Source organism: Pteropus alecto, unplaced genomic scaffold (assembly GCF_000325575.1).
Source record: "Pteropus alecto unplaced genomic scaffold, ASM32557v1 scaffold72, whole genome shotgun sequence".
Classification (NCBI taxonomy): Eukaryota; Metazoa; Chordata; class Mammalia; order Chiroptera; family Pteropodidae; genus Pteropus; species Pteropus alecto.
In genome coordinates this window covers 23031909-23054525 of record NW_006436811.1, presented here as the reverse complement: position 1 = coordinate 23054525, position 22617 = coordinate 23031909, and the positions used below count along the sequence as shown (strand labels likewise).

The window sequence follows — 22617 nt, the reverse complement described above, 5'->3', positions numbered from 1 at the left end:
TTGGGATCTCTAAGATTCAATAATAGGAGGCTACCAAAGCTCTCACCTTATATATTGCCTAAATCCTAAACTGCTGTATCACCTATTTTTACCTCGCTTTCCACATCATAACATTCCTGTTCACCTCCACTCCTTATCAGTGATCACTTAAACATGCTGCTCACACTCATCTTCGATACTATTTCTCCTGTGGCTTTAACTTCCTTTCTCAACAGGAAGTCATACTCAACTTGAATACATTCCCTTCTGGCCATTCCAGATTAAAAACTCCACAAAACCCAAAACAGCTGCTTAAGTTACTAAGTCAGCCCAAGTCCTTTAGGACCAGCATTTCAGCTAGTTTTATCCTAGCCCTCCAAATGGGAGAGAAACATTATTTGGAGTAGTGGGGTGATGATTCCATCATTGAGTAATTTTGACCATTGAAAAATTGTTTAAGTTTTCTTTTTCTTGATCTGAATTTTTGCATTCTATGTATTGGTTCCAATTTAACCTGTTGGTCCATAGTATAGAGTAGATCTAACTCTTTCACCACAACCATCAGATCTTTGAGGGTCAACCATTCTAGCCACCTAGGTCCTTCAGTTGTTTTTTAGTTAACAGTTTTATTTCCTCATCATCCATCTCTCAGAAATACACAAAAAGAGAAAGGAAGGAGAAAAGATAAGCAGCATAAAGGATTAGCCTGTGAACTTTAGTAGCCCACTTAATAGGAATCCTAGAAAGAAGAAACAGAAAACTGAGGAGAGAAAGTATACCACAGTTAAAGAATGATAAAAATGTTCATGTCAAAAGGGTCCACAAACTAGGACAAGTGAGAAAGTCCCCAAATAAGATTCTAATAACTACCAGGGAGAAAGGCAGGCCACAACAATAGAATAATACTAACACTAGCATCTGACATTTCTTTTTTCAAAATAGATGTTACAAGACAGCAAAACAGCCTTTAATGTTCTGAAGAAAATTATTTTGAACCTGAGATTCTTTAGCCAAATCCTTAATCAAATGTGAAGACAAAATAAAGTAGATTTTTGTACTGCAAAGATTTAGAAAAATCATTTTCACATCCCTTCTTGAAGGTATTTGCCAGCACAGTGAAGATAAAGACAAAGAAAAAGGAAGATAGGTACTTCAAGAAATGGTGCCATTAATTCAGAAATCAAAGCAGGGCCTAGAAAGAAACAGGCAGTTAATTGTTAAGCTTCAAGAAAAATGTCTTCAAGAAGACAGGAATTTCAGACAAGTAACATAAACAAGAAACTGGAAAGTATTAGGTATGTGGTAAAAAAAAGAAACACCTCACCACAAGAAAAAAATAAAAACAATAAAATTCCAAGAATTTTATTAAAACTTTCAGATAAAAAGGATGACGTAGTGAACTACTCATCTTTCACAAAGAACGAATGTCTAAACCCTATGAATCTAGATATACTAGTGGATATGTCCAAAGTTGATAAATCAGTAAATACAAGTGTAAGCACATTATCTAGGAGTATGGAAGTAACCACCAAAAGAACTAAACAAGGGGCTAAAACCAGATCGTGTATATAATGTTGTACTAAGATATCCCCTGGCTTCATTTACGGCACCTCTTTTAGATAACAAGGGTCACCCTGCCCAATGTGTTCCACTTTCTAACCATGCAGCATAATATTTAAAGCTGCTAAATTCTAAAATTTTTCTTTACTATGCTATCTAGGTGCAGAAAAAGCCAGACAAAATTAAAGAAGATATCCTTAATGATAAAGGTGGAAAAAAAGGAATGTGGGATTCTATTAAAAGGTATTTACTAATTAATATTTTAATGTATAACCATAAATCCATAGGGAGTCTAATATGTGGAAACTCTGTAGATGGGAAACATTTAAGTAAAGCACAGATCCTGTTTTCTAAGAGGGATAAGATAGATACATCACAACACAAAACAGGAAACTGAAGCTATAAGGCAGTTGAAAATGAAGTATTGTATAAACCAAAGGAGAAAAAGGCTATATTAAGTTAGGAGTAACCTCAGAAGAGACTCTTGGAGAACTGTGTGGCTAAGATGGGTTCTAAAGGATGGAAAGGATTTCAAAAGTTGGTGATGGAGTGAAGGTACCTGGTTACATGAGGTTAAAAAAATGGCTCTGTTCCTTAAGGAACAGAAAGTAGCCCAGGTTAGGTGGGACAGTGAATATAGTAGGGAATCTTTAAGTCAGATTGGGACGTATATTAGTCAGAAAAGAAATACATTGGCTCACACATTTACAGAGTCCAAGTGTAGAGCTGGCTTTGGGCATTCAGGTGATGTGGTCTAAAATTCTTCATCTCTTAGTTCTGTTATCTGTGCCTCCTTCACTTTCAGATAAACTTTTACAAGGAAAAGTTTGCCATCTCCAGTGAAAAGAGATTGCCTCTTTCTAAGTAGTACCAGCAAAAGATTCAAAGCTGACTCATTGGTCCAGCTATAGCCATGTGTCCCAAGCTGAACTGATCACTATTGACTAATTGACCAAGCTTAGGTCATATGCCTATCTCTAGAGCCAATGAGAAGGCCTTTTCCCACCTAAACCTCATAGAATGAAATTGGAGGAGGAATGCCTCCCCTACTCAAACTACAATATTATTGTTATTGAAGTATAAAGGATACTACACAGACAAAAAAGCTGTCTGCTATATATCCACATTGTAGAGAACTTTGAAAGTCTATTTTAGAGATTTGCACTTAATTTGATTGTGATGGAGAACCATTGATCATTTTGATCAAGGCTAAGAAATAGAAATTTTAGGCCAAATAGATTCAACAACCTAACCAGATTTTGTCATACCAAATCAGAAGCACTCCCATCATTTTGTATTTTGCCCAGTTTAGGCCTCTTTTTTGATCGTTGAATCCTTATTTGATAAAAAGAATCATTTGCATTGAACTGGTTACTGATAGAGAAAGGCTTAAACCTACTTGTTTTGAGATGATCTGAAGAGTAAGGATGTTTGGCAGAAGATAATGAAACAGAATTTGAGCATTTTAAAGAGGATCTGTCCATGAACTTCCATTAAAACTAGAAGGTAGAGTTAAGAATGAATAAAGATAACCATTAAAACTATGGCATAGCTACTTGCTACACAAAAAAAGATACCAAAAACAAAATAATGCTTTGTTTGAGAGATGGTAATTCATCTATATATAAGTATTGTATATATTATAATTCTTTCACTTTTTATGTTAGTTTTATCTTTAAAGTGATTTTTTTCCCCATTGAATCAACTGTTTTTCTTATTTGGAAGATTACAATAAGAAAAGATTTGAAAAATGTTTCTATCATAACTATTCCTATTTGGCAAAATATATCCTGTGATGATTGGAAATTTAATTTTCCAAATTTTAGTCATTCTAAATATCTGCATGTAAAAATGAGATTTTTAATTAAATAAAAATTTTAAGTAGAAAAAGAAGAAATGATACATTATTAATACTCCAAATAAAAGACTCAGTCACTTTTGTATATGAGATGGGGCCTATAAAAGGCTGTGTCCAAAAGGTGGTGAAAATGACAGCTGGGCCCAGATGAAGCTACTGGGATGCAAACCATGAGTGGACTTGGCTCTCTGCAGCTCTCTCATCTCTGTGGATGCATACCCAAAATACTTTTATCTCCTTAGCTTACATGGAGTGGTGACTATTGCTGGCCAGAGGAACTCTATATCTAAACTGTAGGCACCTTTTATAATATTTTATCCTTGGGGAGCCATATCACAAGCACTCAAGGACCTACCCTGTTACCACACAGGAAAACTCTTGCTATGCTAGAGTTACATATTTGTACATTCTGTTTCTTCTCTCATTACTGCTGTGTTTAAAGTCTCAATACATTAGATATGACTATAGCATGTCAAAACTCATTCTTTGTTCTCAACAACATTCATACCTCACAAAGATTCAAAGATATTACCTTACTAACCTAGAGACACTATAATTGCATTGTTATAAATTTTTTTATAATCATAACATTGTCGCATGTTTTAATATTAGTAATTCATAATTGTTAAAAGAGGTTTATGGTATAATAACTTCACTTTGAAAGACATTCCTATTTTTGTTGCTTATCAAGTTTAGTATATAGGTATATAAAGTTTGCAGATGTATATTTAGAAACTGTTAATCACTACTTTTTTATTCCAAGTTTCACAAGAAGTTTGCATAAAGAAAAAGATGAAATAGAAACAGACGTTCTGAACATTTTTTCAGTTGCTTCTGGCCATTTATATGAACGCTTTTTAAGGTAAGTACTTTTTTATTTAATGTTTTGAAAATTAATATATTTACATGGTTCAAAAATAATTTTAAAAGTTTGAAAGAATAAAAGAATGTACAGTAAAAATAATCTCTCACCTGTTTTTCTCGATACCTAGTTCCCTTTCCCAGAGGAAACCAATATTACTATTTTCATATCCTGCCAAAGATATATATATAGACAAGCAAATATGTGTTTTTTTAACTTCTTTTTACCTAAATAGTGAAGTATATACTGATCTACACCTTGCTTTTTTTTAACTTCAAATTATGAGGGAAATGTATTTTTTAAACACAGTAAAAGTTCATGAGTTTGATTAATTTGGAATATTGTTGGTCTCTAAGGCTAGAATGGATATATTTTATAACAATGTGATATGTGAGAAGTATATATTGTAAATTTTCCTTTTCCAATTCAGAAATGTCGTTTTATAAAAAAGGAGACAGTGAGAGGAGCAAAGTATGTTTACAAACTACAAAGAGCTATTTTTAAAATTTATATAAAGGATCACAGAGAATGCCTCAAAAGTGTTTGAATATGTGTTTATATTTTAAGATGGAACTTTAAATACATCTGTATCTTCTCCAATCAGAGGTCTAGAATAGCAAAACAGATGCCCTGTTCAGTGGATTTATCAATATAGACAGATCATTCAACGCTTCAAGTTCTGCACACCTGTTATTAATGACACAGTAGACGAGCCAATATTAGCATGTAGTTCAGCTAATCAAGACTATTTCAGACTAGCTTCTTTGTCAGCTGTAACAAAAAGCAATCAATGTAGTCTGTATCAGGTATATGTATACAAATGCTCCTCAACTTATGATGGGTTACATCCCAATAAACCCATTGTAGGTTGAAAATATGTCAGAAATGCATTTCATACACCTAGCTTATTGAACATCATAGTTTAGCCTAGCCTACCATAAAAGTACTCAGAACACTTAACATTATTCTATAGTTGTGCTAAATCATGTCACGCCATTGCCCAGCATCCTGAGAAAGTATCAAACCACATATTGATAGCCTGAGAAAAGCTCAGAATTTAAAATGTGAAGTATGGTTTCTACTGAATGTGTTATTGCTTTCACATCATTGTAAAGTTAGAAATTCATAAGTTGGGGACCATCCATTAATATATATCCTTATATATTACATACTTGATGAGCAACCGTGATATTTGAAGGTCCTTCAGTCTATTTCTCCATAATTCAGTTAAAAACTTCTAATCAATAGCTTTAAATATTTAAAAGCTTTATGAAAAGTAAGATGAACTCTTTTAATGTTAACTTATTGAGTTTAATGTTCTTTTATACAGAATCATGATGCTTTCTGTTTTACGTAACACCAAAACACCAGTGAAATTCTGGTTCCTAAAAAATTATCTCTCACCAACATTTAAAGTAAGTACATTAATAATTTATATTATAGATCGGTTAATGTTTGAATAATAAATTATTTATATTATTATAAGTTAATATAACTTCTCTTTTCAGAATGAGTCTTGAAATGTATATTTACTCAAATTACTATTTATATCAATTTTAAAATTTTGGTATTCAATTTTTTATCTAGCCTAAGAAAAATTCTATACAATTTTTATTTAAAGAAGTGTTTAAAAGGACAGCAAGAGATGGCTTATTTTTAAGTAAACTCAAAATTAGAAGGATTAGTGGTTTTTTCATGATAATTCAATAAAATTTGGCAATGAAAATATGTACAGATTATCAGTAAAAAGAATCCAAAGCAAGAACAGTAATATCAAGAAAATATGAACACTGTACTATAGAAAATAGTTTGAATAGTACCAGAAACAATAAGTTATTTTATCTTTGTGCAGTTCATTGATTACTCTGGTAATCTGGACACTATATTTAGAAGTCTGAGGCATTTTATATTAGAAGTTTTCAGATGACCAACGTCTATTACCCTAGACTCAACCCCCACACTCCTGCTGCAAAGTATCCCCTGTCCCTTCCTATTCTCACTACAGATTAGTTAGGTTCCATGAAAGTTCAGGTCTCATTTAACAATTCAAAGGAGTCCTCTTTTTCTAGACCAAAACTAGTGGTAAAAGCAGAAATGAAAATAGCCAACCATGCTTTTATTCCTTAATATTGTCAGGCACATTGCTAACTACCTGTATTTTTCAGTCATGTTTCATAAAGTCCTATTACTAGAAAACCAAGACGCAGAAATTATGTAACTGGCCTACACAGTTAGGAGGTATCCAAGACCATGCTTATGTCCAGTAATTTACTAGATGGACTCACAGAACTCAGAAAAGCGATTATACTCAAAGTTACAATTTACTACAGCAAAAGATAAAGATTAAAATCAGCAAAATGAGTATAGTTCAGAGTCCATAGGAAACCAGATACAGAGCTTCCAGTTGTCCTCTCCCATTGGAGTCATGTAGACAGAGCTTATTTCTTACTGCAAAAAGTGTAACAATACACATGGAGTATTGCCAAGTAGGGAAGCTCACTCAGACTGGTGTCCAGAGTTTTTATTGAAATTGGCCACGTAGTCCCACCTGATTACCATGGCTGACCTTAGCCTTCAGCCCCTCTAGAGGCTGAGCTGATACCTTGTGGCCCAAGGTCCTTACCATAAATCACATCATTTGCATAGGCTCTCTGGCATGGCCCAGGGTCCCCAGGTAAATAAAGACATTTTTATCAGGCTGAACATTCCAAAAGTAGGAGTTACCTCCCAGGAGCTAGGGCCCCAGGGTCCAACCTTTCCTTAGATAAGATTTGTCCTTTATAGCACAGACTTAAGATCAAACAGCTAAATTAAGAACAAAACGAAGATTTGAACTCAAGCATTCCCACCTCAAAGCCAGGTGCTTAATTAACCTTTATGTAGTAGTCACTCTGCCCACCTCCAACAGCCAAGTGCTGCCTCCTGTGCTCATTTGGCAATAGGCAAAAAACTGAAAAAGAGCCCATAAACATAAACAAGAAGTCATACTAGTATAGTACTAAATTTTTAATGTTATTCTACCAGGCAGACACTGCAAAGGAAGACTGAAAGCTACGTAAATTGTGCTTCCACAATCTAAAGAATCTTTTAGCAGGAAATTATATCATACACTGGAAATAATGCTACATCTTGATTCACTACATGGCCAAAAGTAATACTATATCTGATATAATATTTTCTGTCTTTCTGTAATTTTGTTCCTTTCCCTTAAAATTTTTATTTTTTAAAACTTTAAGGTGAAATGTATGTACAGATCGTAAGTGTACAGCTTTGATGATTTTTACAAACTTAAAACCTGTCTGTAACTGTTTATCTAGCAGCCAGATACAGAAACAGAAATTACTAATGCTCTAGATATTTTTCATCAATTTTTAAAAAATAAACCTCCTCTCTTCCTTTAAATATTTGTTAAATTATATCTATTTAGGGAGTAATCCTTTCCTGACCACACTATGTAAAATTATAATCCCTTCTGATCTTTTACCTTTTAATTTTCCTCTATAGCACTATCTTCTATAAATAAATGACATTCCGTTTCTTTTTTACTTACTACCTGTAAAATGTAAGCTACTGATTTGAAGGCCATGATTTGTATCTGTTTTAGTCACTACGGTATCCCTATGGCCTCGAATAGTGCCTGGCACATAGTCCATGCTCAGTGAATGTTTTTAATACATATATTTGCTGAATAAAAAACATTTTTCTAATTTCTTCTGATTTTTTTAGAAATTTGAAACCCAAGCAGTGATTCCCAGAAACTGGTCTAATCATAATTTCAACATATCAATTCACAGATAAAACTGATGCTTACAGTAAGGAACAGAATTTAAATCTACATTGTTATTACAGAATCAGGGAGAAAATTTAAATGTGTAACCAGCAACTAACTACAGATGAGAATTAAGAAAATAAATAAATAAATGCAAATTCTGTATTTGCTAACCCATCTTTCACTACTTCACTATCCTCCCTCTCAATATTTGGGCTCGTAAGCGAAACTTAACCAACAGTGTATTTCATTAACTGCTCTGTTTTAAATAGAATAAGATACTCTAAGCTTATAAGACACTAAGTGAAATATAAAATGTTCAGACCACAGTAACTATCTTGTGTTTTAATTTTTGAATTAGTCATAAACCTCAAACATGAAACTCATGTGGAGAATCTAATTTATCAGTTTACAACTCATTTTGTATTTTATCTTTATATCTTCATCTTACAACTCATTTTGTATTTTATCTTTATATCTTCATCTTTATATCTGACAAACCAGCATGTTGATATAAACTGTTTGATGCATAGGTGTTCCAAAATCCAGAGGCTTTTCCTTCTATGGTCAGGTATTCTCAAGTCAAACATTGGTAGCGAAAATAGAGGAGTATATATCTTAGTTAATAATAAGCTTGCTAGCTAATAGCATGTGCCTATTTTTAATGTATTTTAATGTAGTTTTATGTATACTTGTATTTTTATATTTTCCAGCATTTTCATATTTTTCATTAATAGGTATAAGTTGTAGAAGTAGTATTTAGGCATTTACCAGTTATTTTTGTAACAATTTATAGTAAATGCTACCTTTTAAAGTGATATTTTTTTCTCTAAAAATATCGACTTTTTCTCCTTAAACATATTCTTTGTTGTGTATGTGTGTGTATTTTTTTAGGAGGTAATTCCTCACATGGCTAAGGAATATGGATTCCAATATGAACTAGTCCAATATAGGTGGCCCCGTTGGCTTCATCAACAGACTGAAAAACAAAGGATCATTTGGGGTTACAAAATTCTTTTCCTTGATGTCCTTTTTCCTCTAGCAGTGGACAAAATCATTTTTGTTGATGCTGACCAGGTAATAAGATTAACTATTATTTTTAATAATATTAAACTTTTTTTACACTTCTGAGTGTAGGGACTAGGTTTATTTTGCTGTTTATTATCTTTGTTGCCATGCAACCTAAACATATAAGACATGATTGTGATATATAAACAAAGTATCTTTTTAAAAAACTGTCAAAATTCTAGGAATTAAATCAAAGATATTACAAGAAATACCATTTTTCATTTAGGACATGGCAGTTTTCTCTCTGAAGTAATACTTTTTGAAATTTTGATAATTAAAAAAATAAATACTTATATTAGTCATAATAAAAATATATGAGTTATATGAGTTTCTATGAATATGAGCTGATATTTGTTTAAAATGAGCTAGAAAAGCTAGCACTTAAACACAACTCTCTTCTCATTCTTTCACTTTTAACAGCATTCTTTGGCATTTAGCCAATAACTGAATCCTCATCCTAACACTTAAGGGGAAAAAAAGTCCCAAAGGCTCAAAAAACCATTACAGTTCTCAGCTTTAATATATCCAAAAATTGTTATGACTTTTACTCTACTTGCCTTGCATACCTTTGAAATCATTAATGGCAAAAAATATTTGAACAATACACAGAATTTTTAGGAACAGTAATGTGTAAATATTAATCTTATATAAATAAAATGCACAAGTTAGTAGTTATGTTAAAAATGTATATTTTCAAATCTGTTGGTATATTTTACTTATATTCTATACATTTTTGTGTTATTTTCCAAGTTGATAAATATGAATCATTATAATTAAAAATTAAGAAAACAGGCAAATGTAGTGATGAAGTAAGAATTTCCAAACATACCTTCTAACAAAAAGTTTATTTCTCCTACCTACTCCCAACATATACAGTAATATTTTTCCAGCAGGCTAAAGTGTATTAAAATTTCATAAAAACTATTTTAACAGGAGATTTTTCTTTTTGATTCAAACTAATATTTGTCAATATACAGTAATAGAGGTTTGTTATAAAAATAATTTTGAGTTACTAATACATACCTTGAGAAACTTAAAGCTATACACTTGTATAGTATTGAATTTTTCCCAAAACACATTTTATTTAAAATATTCTGATGAAAAATGATATGTAAAATATTCTTATTAGTAAGACCTCTCATACAGACTAGGTATATAAATTTTAGGTTTCTTTTAATCTGTAAGAACAAGAGAAAAATAGAAACTTAGTAAACTCATATTACATGGAAGAACTATGAGGAGAATGCAGTGCTCTATATTGTTACAATAAGGTAATGATGATTTGAGAGTCACATAAAAGGTGCTCGTATTATTTTATAGTCTTCATCAGAGAAACTATTTTAATTATTTAGATTGTGAGACATGACCTGAAAGAACTTAGAGATTTCAATCTGGATGGAGCTCCTTATGGGTATACTCCATTTTGTGATAGCCGCACTGAAATGGATGGATATCGTTTCTGGAAAACAGGATATTGGGCATCACATCTTTTAAGAAGGAAATACCATATCAGGTGAGAACATTCATATGCTTACCTTCTGGTAAATAAATAACTTGTCGAATCACAATACTCAGTTCTCTTAGAAGTTATACAATAATGGCAACCAATTACATAATGCTATTACACTCTTAGAAGATTTTACATACATTAACTCATAAAATCTCTACAACAACCTTTTGAGATACTGTTATCATCCCTGTTTTATAGATGTGGAAACTAAAGCATACAGCATTACGTAACATGCCCAGGCTTCCACCGTTAGTACATAGCTGAGCCAGAAGTTAAACCCAAGTAATACGGTTCAAATAATATGCTCCTAACTACTATAGAAGATTTAAATTCGGTTTGTCTTATAACAAAATGAAGATACCATTTTCAAAGCTGTTATTGTTTTGTAGGGCTATTTAATTTCATGAGATCTTGGAAGAATTTGAGGTGACTCTAAGAGGTTATGGATCCTAACGAATGTCAAACCTCTTGGAAGCAGTATTAAGACATTGGGAGCAAAATTATGAAAGGATTCATTATTATTTGACCCAAGGATATCTAAAGTTAATACCATTACTGTGGACATTCACTGGGGGAGAGTAAAAATATATAAGTAACATAGGCTATCAAGGAGGATTCACTTTTTGCAGTGCCTTGTACGTAGTGGATCTCAAGAAATTCAGGAGAATTGCGGCAGGTGACAGGCTCCGGGGCCAGTACCAAGCTCTCAGCCAAGATCCAAACAGTCTTTCAAACCTAGATCAGGTAAGTAAAATGTTCATAGAATAATTTTCAGTATACAGATATAGACTGCTCAAACTTTCTGCTTGGAAACTTCAAAATCTTATACTTTCAGCCTCTTTCAGCCTCTTTCTAGAATTCTCTATTGGATACCTTGACCTACGTGTAATTTTTTCACTTCAAGCTCAACATTTTCTAAACTAATAGTATTTTATCTCCACTTTTACATCCTAAAACCTCTTCTTCCCACAGTGTGCCCACTCTCACTTAACCTATCTTTCACTTTTACTTAACTTATCTTTTTCTTACTTGCTTGCATCATCCATCATTTAAACATTTAAAGATCTCTGATCTTTAAAACAAACTCCTTTTCTCCTGTACCCCACCTTTCTACTGTCTTACATTTTGTTTTACCTAACAGACACTTTTTTCTTTATATCCCACTAATTAAAACTACAATGAGTAATTCTACACATCCATTAGAATGGTAACATTTAAAAGACTGACCACACCAAGTGCTGTCAAGGATGTTCAGTGGCTAGAACTCTGATACATTGCTGATGAGAATGTAAAATGATATAGCCATTTTTGAAAAGTTTGGCTATTTCTTATAAATTTAAATTTATACCTTCTGTAAATGAGCAGTCTTTCCACTTCGAAGTATTTACCCAAGAGAAATGAAAACGTATGTCTACACAAAGACTTGTGCATGAATAGACATATGTGTTTAATTGTCAGACAGCATTAAGATCCCCCTTAAGATTCACGTTCATGAGGTTAAAGCAGCATGTTTATGTGTATCTGTGTGTGCTTTGCAAGCCACATTTGGCTGCATGGGCATCAGTGCGGAGATTTGGATTTAACCGGAACTTTAACTTTGCCAAGTGAATACAACTGAGTGGAGCAGGGTAAGACAACTGAGTATATTCAAGAGGTTAACTGCAGTGATTAACCATGGAAATTATACTATGTAAGGAAGGGAGCAAAGACATCAAGGGGTGAGGGACATTAGTGGTAGGATCAATTGATTGGAGGTCCCCGTGGAGCCAAAGGTTATTGATATCTGAGCACTTGATAGACTGAGCTGAAAATTCAGAGGTTGTCGGAAAGTGAGAGCATGAAATTTAAAATACAGAGAACTTGGCTAAGACATGGCCATGGAAGAAAGTGGCTAAGATGACAGACCAGGTTATTTAAGGAATGGATTCCAAGGAAAAGGGTTTTGGAAGGAACAGTGAAGCTTAGGTTTACAGGAAAAAAAATTGAGCAGGAAGTACAAAGAATTCCCATATTTCTGGGCTCTCTATTCCATTGGTCTAAATGTCTGCTCATTTGCCAATCCCGTATTTTATTAATTACTGTAGATTTTTATAGTAAGACTACAATTTTAATAGTATAAGTCCTGCAGGTTTGTTGTTGTTCTTCAGTATTCTGGATATTTTTACATATAAACTTTAAAATTGGTTGGTTGATATTCACAAAATAATTTGCTGGGACTTTGGGATTGCATTGACTCTAGAGATCACGTTGGGAAGAATTGACATCTTAACAATATTGAGTCTTCTTTTTCATAAATATGGACTATCTCTCCATTTATTTAGATGTTCCTAGGTTTTTTTCATCAGAATTGTGTAGTTTTCCTCATGTAGGGGAACATATTTTATTAGATTTTTACCTCGGTTCATTTTTTGGGTTTTTTGGTGCAAATATAATGGTGTTGTGTTTTTTATTTCAAATTCCAGTTGTTTATTGTTGATACATAGCAGTTGACTTCTGTATATTACTCATATCCTAAAACTTTGTTATAATTGCTTAGTAGTTCCAGTAGTTTTTGTATTGATTCTTAGGACTTTCTGCATAAATAATTCTGTCATCTGTGAACAGACAGTTTTGCTTCCTTTCCTATTTGTATACTTTTTCTTTCCTTTTCTTGTCTTGTTGCATTAGCTAGGATATCCAGTATTTATATTTAATAGGAGCGTTGAGAGAAGAACTCTAAAATTATGAATCTTGGAGCTTAGATAGGACAGCTAATACAAGTACCCCTTGCATCCTCTGGGAGAGAGAGGAAACATGCCCTTTGCTCTGGAATATAAACCAACATTCTCTGGGGAGAGGAAGGGAAGGGCTCTACATTGTCTGGCATATAAACAAATATCTCTGAGAAAGATGTGTCTAAATCTCTTCAGAGGTCTCTATTTTTAACTCACTGGGCTAATTTGCTATTTAAACATATTTTAACCCAAGTGCCAGCAATCTTTGCTTTAGAAAGCCCTGATCATGCAGAAATGTGAAAATGTTCATGGAGCATTTTCTAACAGGGAAATAAAAGGTCTCAGAATCTGGAGAATGTGATGATGACTGATATAAACAGTAATAGCAGGCACAGTGTGAGTGATTGATCCTAGCGTTTCACAGCAGATAGAGGTAGTCCATTTGGGGAATGTAGAGTGGTGGGTGTCTGGGCCTCTTCCTTCATCTCTGATGCTTGGAGTCAGTTCCAGGGCAGGTAGGGGCTTAGTTCCAGTGCATGGGTTCATTCATGACGTAAGATGAGTGGATCAAATTAAGTATTTAAAGCTTAAAAATAGAGTGATATCTCTGATTTACATGTTTTTAGGATGTTTACAATCTAAATGACAGCTTAAATGTCTTCTTTGCTTCGACTCTGATTCCGATACCTCTTTGTTTAAATCATTTTCTTGTAGGATCTTCCCAATAATATGATTTATCAAGTTGCCATTAAGTCTCTTCCTCAAGATTGGCTGTGGTGTGAAACCTGGTGTGACGATGAATCCAAACAAAGAGCCAAAACAATTGATCTGGTATGAGTCTGTGTTTTATTTTTTTTCATTTGTGTTTGAGCAGCTCCGAAAGTGTTCAAATAGAAATAGTTTTTTGTTTTACAAATGGAATAGCACACTGCTGCTCAGTCTGTTGTTTACTGTTATTTTACTTAACTGGCAAGTATAGGGCTGTGTCAAAGGGACCCCAAGACCACCACCAGGTTTGATGATCACTAAGAGGACTCACAAGACTGGGAATATAGTCATGCTCATAGCTATGATATATTCCAGTGAAAGGATACAAAGCAAAGTCAGCAAAGGGAAAAGGCACATGGGTGAAGTCTAGAGAAAACCAGTTGTGGGCTTCCAAGAGCCTGCTCCCTGTGAAGTTACATGGAACGAGCTTCATTCCTCAAAGTATTACTACAACATATGAAATGTTATCTACCGGGAAACCTTATCAGAAACCCAATGCCCAGGATTTTTATTGGGGCTCATCACATAAGCACCCCCTCTGCCTGGCACATACCAAAGTTCCCAACATCCAGAAGAAAAGCAGGTGTTCAGCATAAACCATATAGTTTGCACAGTTTAGGCACAATGAGCCATTCTCATCAGAGAATGGTGGGAACACTCTTGAAATCTAAGTTCTCAGGTGCCAGCCAAGGGCCAGACTTGCAAGCAGGCCTTTCTATGAATATCAGTCTCAGGCTTCTATGTCAACTCTTTTCTGTACAAGGGCTTTTCAAAGAAAGGCTGTGAGCTGGCTGAAATGTTCACGAATTAACTGTTATCTTAACATATCAGTTTTATTCTCCTGCCAATATTTTCCCAAATAAAGATAACTAAAAGAATTCTGTCTATTTAAATTATCTTATACGTGTCTATTTTTCTTATTTTTGAGTTTTTTTCTTACATTTTCATTTTAAGCAATTTATGCTACACAGTTTAACTCTTCTAGAAATGAAATATTTCAAACTAATTTATTTATTGTGCAACTGTCTAAAACTTACATTCCAATACTGTATGGTCTTCAATAGTTACAAGACATTATCATTGTTTTTCAGACCTTATTGTTATTATGTGTTAATTTGAGTATAAAATAATTGTTTACAAGATCTTTGCTGAAGAAAAACTGTCAAAATTTTAGAATTCATATAGTTTTGAACAAAATAAAATAGGACAATAAAATATAGGGGCTTTTTTCTAGATATGTGTAGAAATGTATAGAAAAAAAATAACATGGCAACATGTTAGAGTACAACTATAGGTGATAGAATGTAGCAGAAATAAGTAAGATGGCATTGTTAAGAAGAAAGCAAGGGTATTTTCTAAAGAGAGGCCAAGGACATTACTAAACATAAGTTTTAAGATGTTGTTCAAGGTTATGTTATAACATAGAAGGTTATGACATACATTAGTAACATAAGGTCTCCTTGGGATCTTTAGGAATACTTAGGTTAATTTGAACTACTGACCTGTAACAAACCCTAATTTCAGTGGTTTCACACTCACCCAAGTACAGATCTAAGTGGGTTCCCTATCAGTGAGTAGCTTCCTGTATATCATGACTCAGGAACCAGTCTCCACTCAGCTTGTGGCTTCTTCATCCTCTAGGGTCCTGTCATCATCTGTATCCATCTGGCAAAGAATGGCAGTCATTTGCCACATGTAGCCATTGAGCACTTAAAATGTTGCTGGTCTGAATTGAGGTGCCGTAAAGTGTAAAATACACACTATATTTGGAAGACTCAGTACAATAAAAAGAATGTAAAAATATCTCATTACTAATTTTTATATTGATTACATATTGACTGATAACATTTTGTATATATTGGGTTAAATAAAATACAGTATTAAAATTTATTTCACCTGTTCCTTTTCCATTTTTATATGTGGCTACTAGAACATTTTAAATTACATACATGGTTTCCATTATATTTCCATTGGATAATACGATCTGAAGTGAAGGGAAAAAGGAATGTGGAAAATGCATTCTTACTCCTAATTTTCTCCTTAGTGGAAATTGGTCATGGTAAGAGGAGCTGAGAAATGTCATTCCTGGATGGGCAGCTACTTCCTAGCAATAGGTCTACATAGGAAAAGGACAGGTGGCATAAATTTTTGTAGACAGCCTAGCCATCTCTCCCACAAAAATACTTCAAATAAAAGTGAGAGAACATGCTACTTTAGGTCAGCTTCTTGGGGAAAAAGTTAAGAGAATGCAGAAAATCCCAAAGAAATGGCCCTAAGAAATAGAAAAAGCATGAATAATGGTATAGAAGGTGAGACTGTTTTAATCAGAATTTCTCAGTCTGGTCATTATTGACATTTTGGACCACGTAATGGTTTTGGTGCTGTCCTATTCATTATAGAATGTTTAGCTGCATCCCTGGCCTCTACCCACAAGATGGCAGTAGCACCCCACAAGCCCCTAGTCATGACAGCCAGAAATGTCTCCAGACCTTGCCAAAGCTCCCCTGAGAGGCAAGATAGCCCCATTTAAGCCCCAAGGATATAGACTGTAGGAGAAAAAAAAAAAAAATTAGCACAAAAACCTAAGGAAAACATAGTATTTTTATTTTAAAAGCTTCTTACGCAAAAAGAAAATAGTTCCATTACCTTCCCTTTATAGAACATATTGCCTGTAAAGTTAATTTCTGCAGAGCAAATCCTGCTTTCCACTTTGGGAATATATTACTATAGAAAATAAATCCACAGTGCAATGAACTGAAAATGTTTGGTGAAAAAAGGATTAAGACAACAGGCTCATGGCTCATAACGAATGGCTTTCCCATAAGGCTTTGGGGAAGGCACGTTGTAGCAACCACAAAAAAATGTCAGGTAGAAGTGAGCTTCAGGACGCATTATCTCTTAATGCTTTGAAATGAGGAAATGGATGCCTGTGTAATTTTGCCAAGTTTATGCTCCTCCCATAGTCTTCCATAGTCTCTTCTAAGTCATGGATCTACAGTCTTCACTTTGCTCAAGCCAAAGACACTGGGGTCATCTTTAACACCTCTTTTCTCACAACTCACATTCAACCCATTAGCAGTTCTTATTAGCTGTACCTTCAGATACATCCAGAATCAGATCCTTCTCAACCTTCTCCTATACCTATGCCTTTTAACCTTTAATTTCCCAAGAAACTCTATAGTAGAATCAAGTGCTAAATAAGTAGTTTCAATTGATCATATATTGATCATATATGAACCTTGGAGATGATATTTTTTTAATTTCCTCCTTCGTAGATGAAGAAATTAAGACTACCCCCACACATACACAGACACACAAAGTTAAGTGACATGTACGAGTCTTACTCTACTAGTAAGTGTGGAATCGAAACTGTGAGGACTGAAGATTCACATCCATTTTTTTCCCACTGTGCCTATTAAGCAGAATAGTTCAACATTTTTACAGCATGAGGTTGATGGAATAGTCTGAATTTCACAACTATCAGTATTTTGACAAATTAGTTTCAGTTAACTGATTTTAAATGTAATCACAATTGCTAATTAGAACAGAGGCCTATGAAGGGGAATTAATGCTTTTGCTAAAGAAACTGAAGCCATCTCTAAAGGCTAACAAATGGTTTTGACTGTGGAAAATGTTAAGTATATAAAACCAGATTTTTAGTCCAAAGAAAAGGCAATAAAATATTTATTAATATAGTCTGTTCTTTGTCAGAATGGTCATGTGTTTAGATCTCTTGTCAAAACATTTTACAAAATTGAAAAACTTCTTATGAACCATCACAATGTCTTTAAACAATTTTTGTTTAAATTTCTGATTGAGGTATTTGCATTGAACACTTATTGCTTACATAAACTATGATTTGTCATTTCACTTGATCCTTTTTCTATTAAACGAATTCCAGTATTTCAAGTTCTTAGTACCTAGGACTCTGCTTTTTATAAAATGCATTTTGTTTGCTCTAGTGACACAGCAGGACCCTCAAGTATTTCTTTTATGTTTCTGGGGCATGGTTTTATAATTAACAAAACTTTATTTAAACTTTTAGTGCAATAATCCCAAAACAAAGGAACCCAAATTAGAAGCTGCTGCCAGGATTGTCCCAGAATGGGTGGAGTATGATAATGAAATACGACGACTGTTAGATCACCTTGAAAACAAGAAGAAAAATGCAGGTAAGTCATCATTCTGCAGTGGTGTATGAACCATATGTTGCATTGAGATTAGAAAGATTAAAATGCAGGTAAGTCATCATTCTGCAGTGGTGTATGAACCATATGTTGCATCGAGATTTTGCATTAAGTGAAATTAGATTACAAATTTATTTCTTAGTGAAGTTGTCAAATGATTAGGTCAGTATTTCTCTAAGAAAGTGACATGATTAAGAATCTCATTTTTATGTGGACTAAGCTTGCAAATTTAAAACATGGACAGATAATCTATTCCTCCGTGAATATGCTTCAATTCATATCACCACATAGATGAGTAGTATAGAAGTAGCCCCCTGACACGAGAGAGGTAAAAAGGTAAAAAAATAAAAAATGCTTCTTTTAAGATCACACTGAATTTCCCAATTAGGAAAATCCAAGCCATGAAGTTTAATGAAAGCCTTACATAACTAACTGGAAATATTACCTCCTGTCTCCTAAATTCAACCTTGTAGGTAATCTAGGTTTCCCCATGTGTTCCTGGTTCTAGTAGCCTTACTCCTGAGCTGGAGGGTGACTTGGATTAGATTTACTTCTATTTCTTTGACTAAAAAAAAACCGTGGTTAACTTGACGTTTCATCACCCTTCATAAACCTTCAACAAATATATGCTGAATATTCTTTCAAAGCTGTTATAAACTTGATTGTCTCATAATTCCTTTTTCTTGTCAAGTGTCTGTCTCCCAATTATTCTTTACTCTTTTTTAAAAAATAGCACTGAGCTCCTATTGTGTTTCAGTCAGTATGTTAGAGACTTTCACAGGCTGTGATTGATAATCCTCACAATAATTTTTTCCAGTAGTTCAGAATATAATTTTTATTTTCCTCAGCTCTGCTTTTTAGGCAAGCTGAAATGATTACTTATAAACTGTCTCATGTATGCATGAAATTGTGTTTCATCTTGACTTTGTGTTTTCCTTAACAAAAGGAAACAGTGCGGTATTGCCTGAGAAGTTCTGTATTTAAAACACACCCATGTATTTTTAATTATCTAGTATAAAGATACCATTGCAATACAGAAGAAAGAAATTCTATAGTGATATAACTTTTTAAAGGGAGAGAAAGATAAAGAAGATAGAGGAAGGAGAGAGAGAAAGAAAGAAAGCAGAAAAAGGTGAAAATTTACATAATTAACTCACAAAAATTAAATGCACAGAACATTGAAATGAAACGTTTCTCTTATCAAATTGGATATAAGGATTAATAATACCCAATGATAATGAAGGGATTGACAAGTGAGCATTCTCATATACACAAATACAGTAGCTGTATAAATGAAGGAAATTTAAAAATATGTATAAAAACTAAACATATATATGCCCTTTGACCCAGCAATTCACTTGAAGAAATGTATATTTAAAAAAGAAAAATGATATGTCATAGTATAAATGATTGTTATAGCAGTTTTTAATAATGAAATAGAAATAATCTGTAGAGGATTTATTACATAAACATTGGTACATAAAATGACATATAGTCTAGTCTTCGAAGAGACTTGCTAACAGTATATTTTTAAAAAAATTAGTTATAGAATTTTATATGATTGACCCCATCTTAATTAAAAATTACATGCCCATGTGTATGTTTATGTGTGGTTATGTGTATTAATAAGTTTTACAAAAGAGATTTTGGGTTTAATTTTTAATTACAAATGTAAGTCATGTCTATTATGAACATTAAAGCAACATTGAATATATGGGATAAAATTGGAAGTCCTCTTTTACTTCAACCCAAAGAGGCAACTGTTTTTAAGTTTATAGCATATCTTCTTTTATAACTTTGCAGTTCTCTTTTTATAAGTTGTATTAGCTTCCTGGGGTTGCTGTAACAGTTCCACAAACTAAGCAGCTTAAACAAAAGAAATTTTTTTTGTCTCCCACTTCTGGAAGGTGGAAGTCCAAGATCAAAGTGTCATCAGGATCAGTGCCTTCTGAGGACTGTGAGGGAAGGATCTGTTCCCAGCGTTTCTCCTTGGCTTTTGAAATAGCTGTTTTCTTCTTAGGTCTCTTCTTCCACTATCTTTCCTCTGTACTTGTCTGGGTCCCAATTTCCTCTTCCTATAAAGATACCAGTTATGTTGGATTAGGTCCCACCCTAATGACTTCATTTTAATTTGATCACCTCTATAAAGATCCTCTATCCAAATAATATTGCATTCTGAGGTACTAGAAGTTAGGATTCGAACATATGAATTTGGGGGGATGCAATTCAACCCATAACGTGAATGGAATTGAGAATTTTGTCATATGTTTAAGAGTTATTTGTATTTGTTCTGGTTTTCAACTGTTTATTCTCATCCTTTGCCCATCTTTTCTAGAGGATTGTTGCCTAATACTGGAATAAAAAGGAATATTTATTCCACAGATTTGTGTTCCCACCTTTAGTTGTCATACACTAAATTTCTGTGTTATTTAGGTTTCATTTCATACTTTATATTCCATTCCATTGTTTTCCATCTATACATGGGCCTGTTACTACTTTAATTATTGAAGATTTATACTATGGTTTAATATTGAGTAGGGCTTGTCACCCCTCATTGTTCTTTTTTATTGTGTTCCTGGGTATTCTTATTCGTTTATTTTTCCATACATGCCTTAGAATCATTTTATCTAATTCCTGAATTTTTTTTTTTTTTTGAAGAGGAGGTGGTACGTGGGTGGGAGAGGCAGAGGGAAGACTACATTAAATCGGGTAGCTCAAGGAGTATTGACATCTTCATGAAAACTTCTTCCCATCTAGATCATGTCTCTTTCTGCATGTTCAGTCCAGTTTTCTTTTGTCAGATCATAATATTTTAATCATATAGTTTTTATACATAGCTTTTTAAGATTATTCCTAGGTATTTATTTTGTCTTTTTTTTCACTACTATAAATGGGATTTTTCTCTTCCAGTATATCTTCTTACTGGTAGTTGCTAGTATATAGAAAGACTATTGTTTTCTGTGTATGAATTTTTATTTTTGTGATGATACTGAATTCTGACATTTACAGTAATGTTTCCGTTGATTCTCTTGATTTTCCAAGAATACATATATCTTATCAGCAAACACAGATGGTTTCTTTTCTTCCTTTCTAATCTTTATGTTGCTTTTTTTCTTTTCTAATCTCCTATTGCTTTTTCGTCTCTAATTGCTGTAGCAGCTATATCTAATACAGTGTTAAATAACAGTGGTGGTAGTAGGCCTCATTTTTCTCATTTTGCTTAGCCAATCTCTGTGTCTACCCATTAAGTAATAGCTTTGGACTAAAAAACTATGTTAAGGAAATATTCATTGATTCCCATTTTAATAAATGTTTTTATCAACTAACTGCCTCTTCAACAGAAATACAGGTGACTGTTATTTTTACTTAGATTTATTAATAATAGATTTTCTAATTTTAAATCACTATTCCTAATATTGAATCAATTTTGTATTTTTAGGATAAACTCTACTTGATCATTAGCTTTATTCTTTTTTTAAATATTAAGATATAGTTGATACATAACATTAATTTCAGATTTATAACAATGATTTGATATTTGTATATATTGGAAAAATATCATAAGTCTAATTACCATACATAATTACAAAATTTTTTTCTCATGATGAGAAATTTTAAGGTATTTGTATATATTGGAAAAATATCATAAGTCTAATATTACCATACATAATTACAAAATTTTTTTCTTGTGATGAGAAATTTTAAGATTTCTCTTAGCAGCTTTTACATACACAATGAAGTATTAACTACAATCACCATGCTGTGCATTACACCCCATGACTTATTTATAACTAGATGTATGTACCTTTTGACTCACTTCACCAGTTTTGCCCATCCCCCATCCCCACCTCTGGCAACTTGCTTAGATTATTGGTGTTTTATTTTTTAATTCTGCATATAAGTGAGATCATTTCTTTGTCTGATTCATTTCACTTAGCATAATGACCTTAAATTCCATCCATGTTGTCACAGATGGCAGAGTTTCCTTCTTTATCATGCCTGAAGAATATTCCAGTTTTTATCCATTAATTCATCAGTGAACATTTAGGTTGTTTCCATTTCTTGGCTATTTTTTATAATTAATTATTTTTCTATGTTGTCATTGGTTAATGAAATCCAGTAAGTTTCATCTGTATACTTTAACAGTAAGGCATATATAGTTACACTGTGTGTTCACCTCCTATAGTTACATTTCTTTCCATCACCACCTATTTGACCCCCTTTATCCCGTCTACCTCCCCTCTGCCCCTACCCCCTACCCTCTGGTAACCACTAGTCTATAGTCCATGTCCATGAGTCTCTGTTTGTTTGTCCTGTTCATTTGATGCTTTTAGGATTATGG

General features: G+C 33.3%; 2 protein-coding genes across 3 annotated transcripts in view; one reads left to right on the top strand and one right to left on the bottom strand.

Annotated features, from left to right (window-relative positions):
• The window catches only part of UGGT2 (UDP-glucose glycoprotein glucosyltransferase 2), a 146552-nt gene that overhangs the window by 114041 nt on the left and 9894 nt on the right, over positions 1 to 22617 (top strand). For both annotated transcript variants that reach the window (XM_006913820.3, XM_015590887.2), the window contains exons 31-38: positions 1700 to 1782; positions 4161 to 4259; positions 5590 to 5674; positions 8923 to 9105; positions 10449 to 10609; positions 11236 to 11350; positions 14035 to 14151; positions 18134 to 18260. In XM_006913820.3, coding sequence (XP_006913882.1) covers positions 1700 to 1782; positions 4161 to 4259; positions 5590 to 5674; positions 8923 to 9105; positions 10449 to 10609; positions 11236 to 11350; positions 14035 to 14151; positions 18134 to 18260 — 970 coding nt within the window. The remainder of the gene's footprint in view (positions 1 to 1699; positions 1783 to 4160; positions 4260 to 5589; positions 5675 to 8922; positions 9106 to 10448; positions 10610 to 11235; positions 11351 to 14034; positions 14152 to 18133; positions 18261 to 22617) is intronic.
• Positions 19685 to 22617, bottom strand: part of DNAJC3 (DnaJ heat shock protein family (Hsp40) member C3) — an 82686-nt gene continuing 79753 nt past the window's right edge. Inside the window, exon 13 of the mRNA XM_015590888.2 lies at positions 19685 to 20350. Coding sequence (XP_015446374.1) covers positions 20292 to 20350 — 59 coding nt within the window. The 3' untranslated portion in view covers positions 19685 to 20291. The remainder of the gene's footprint in view (positions 20351 to 22617) is intronic.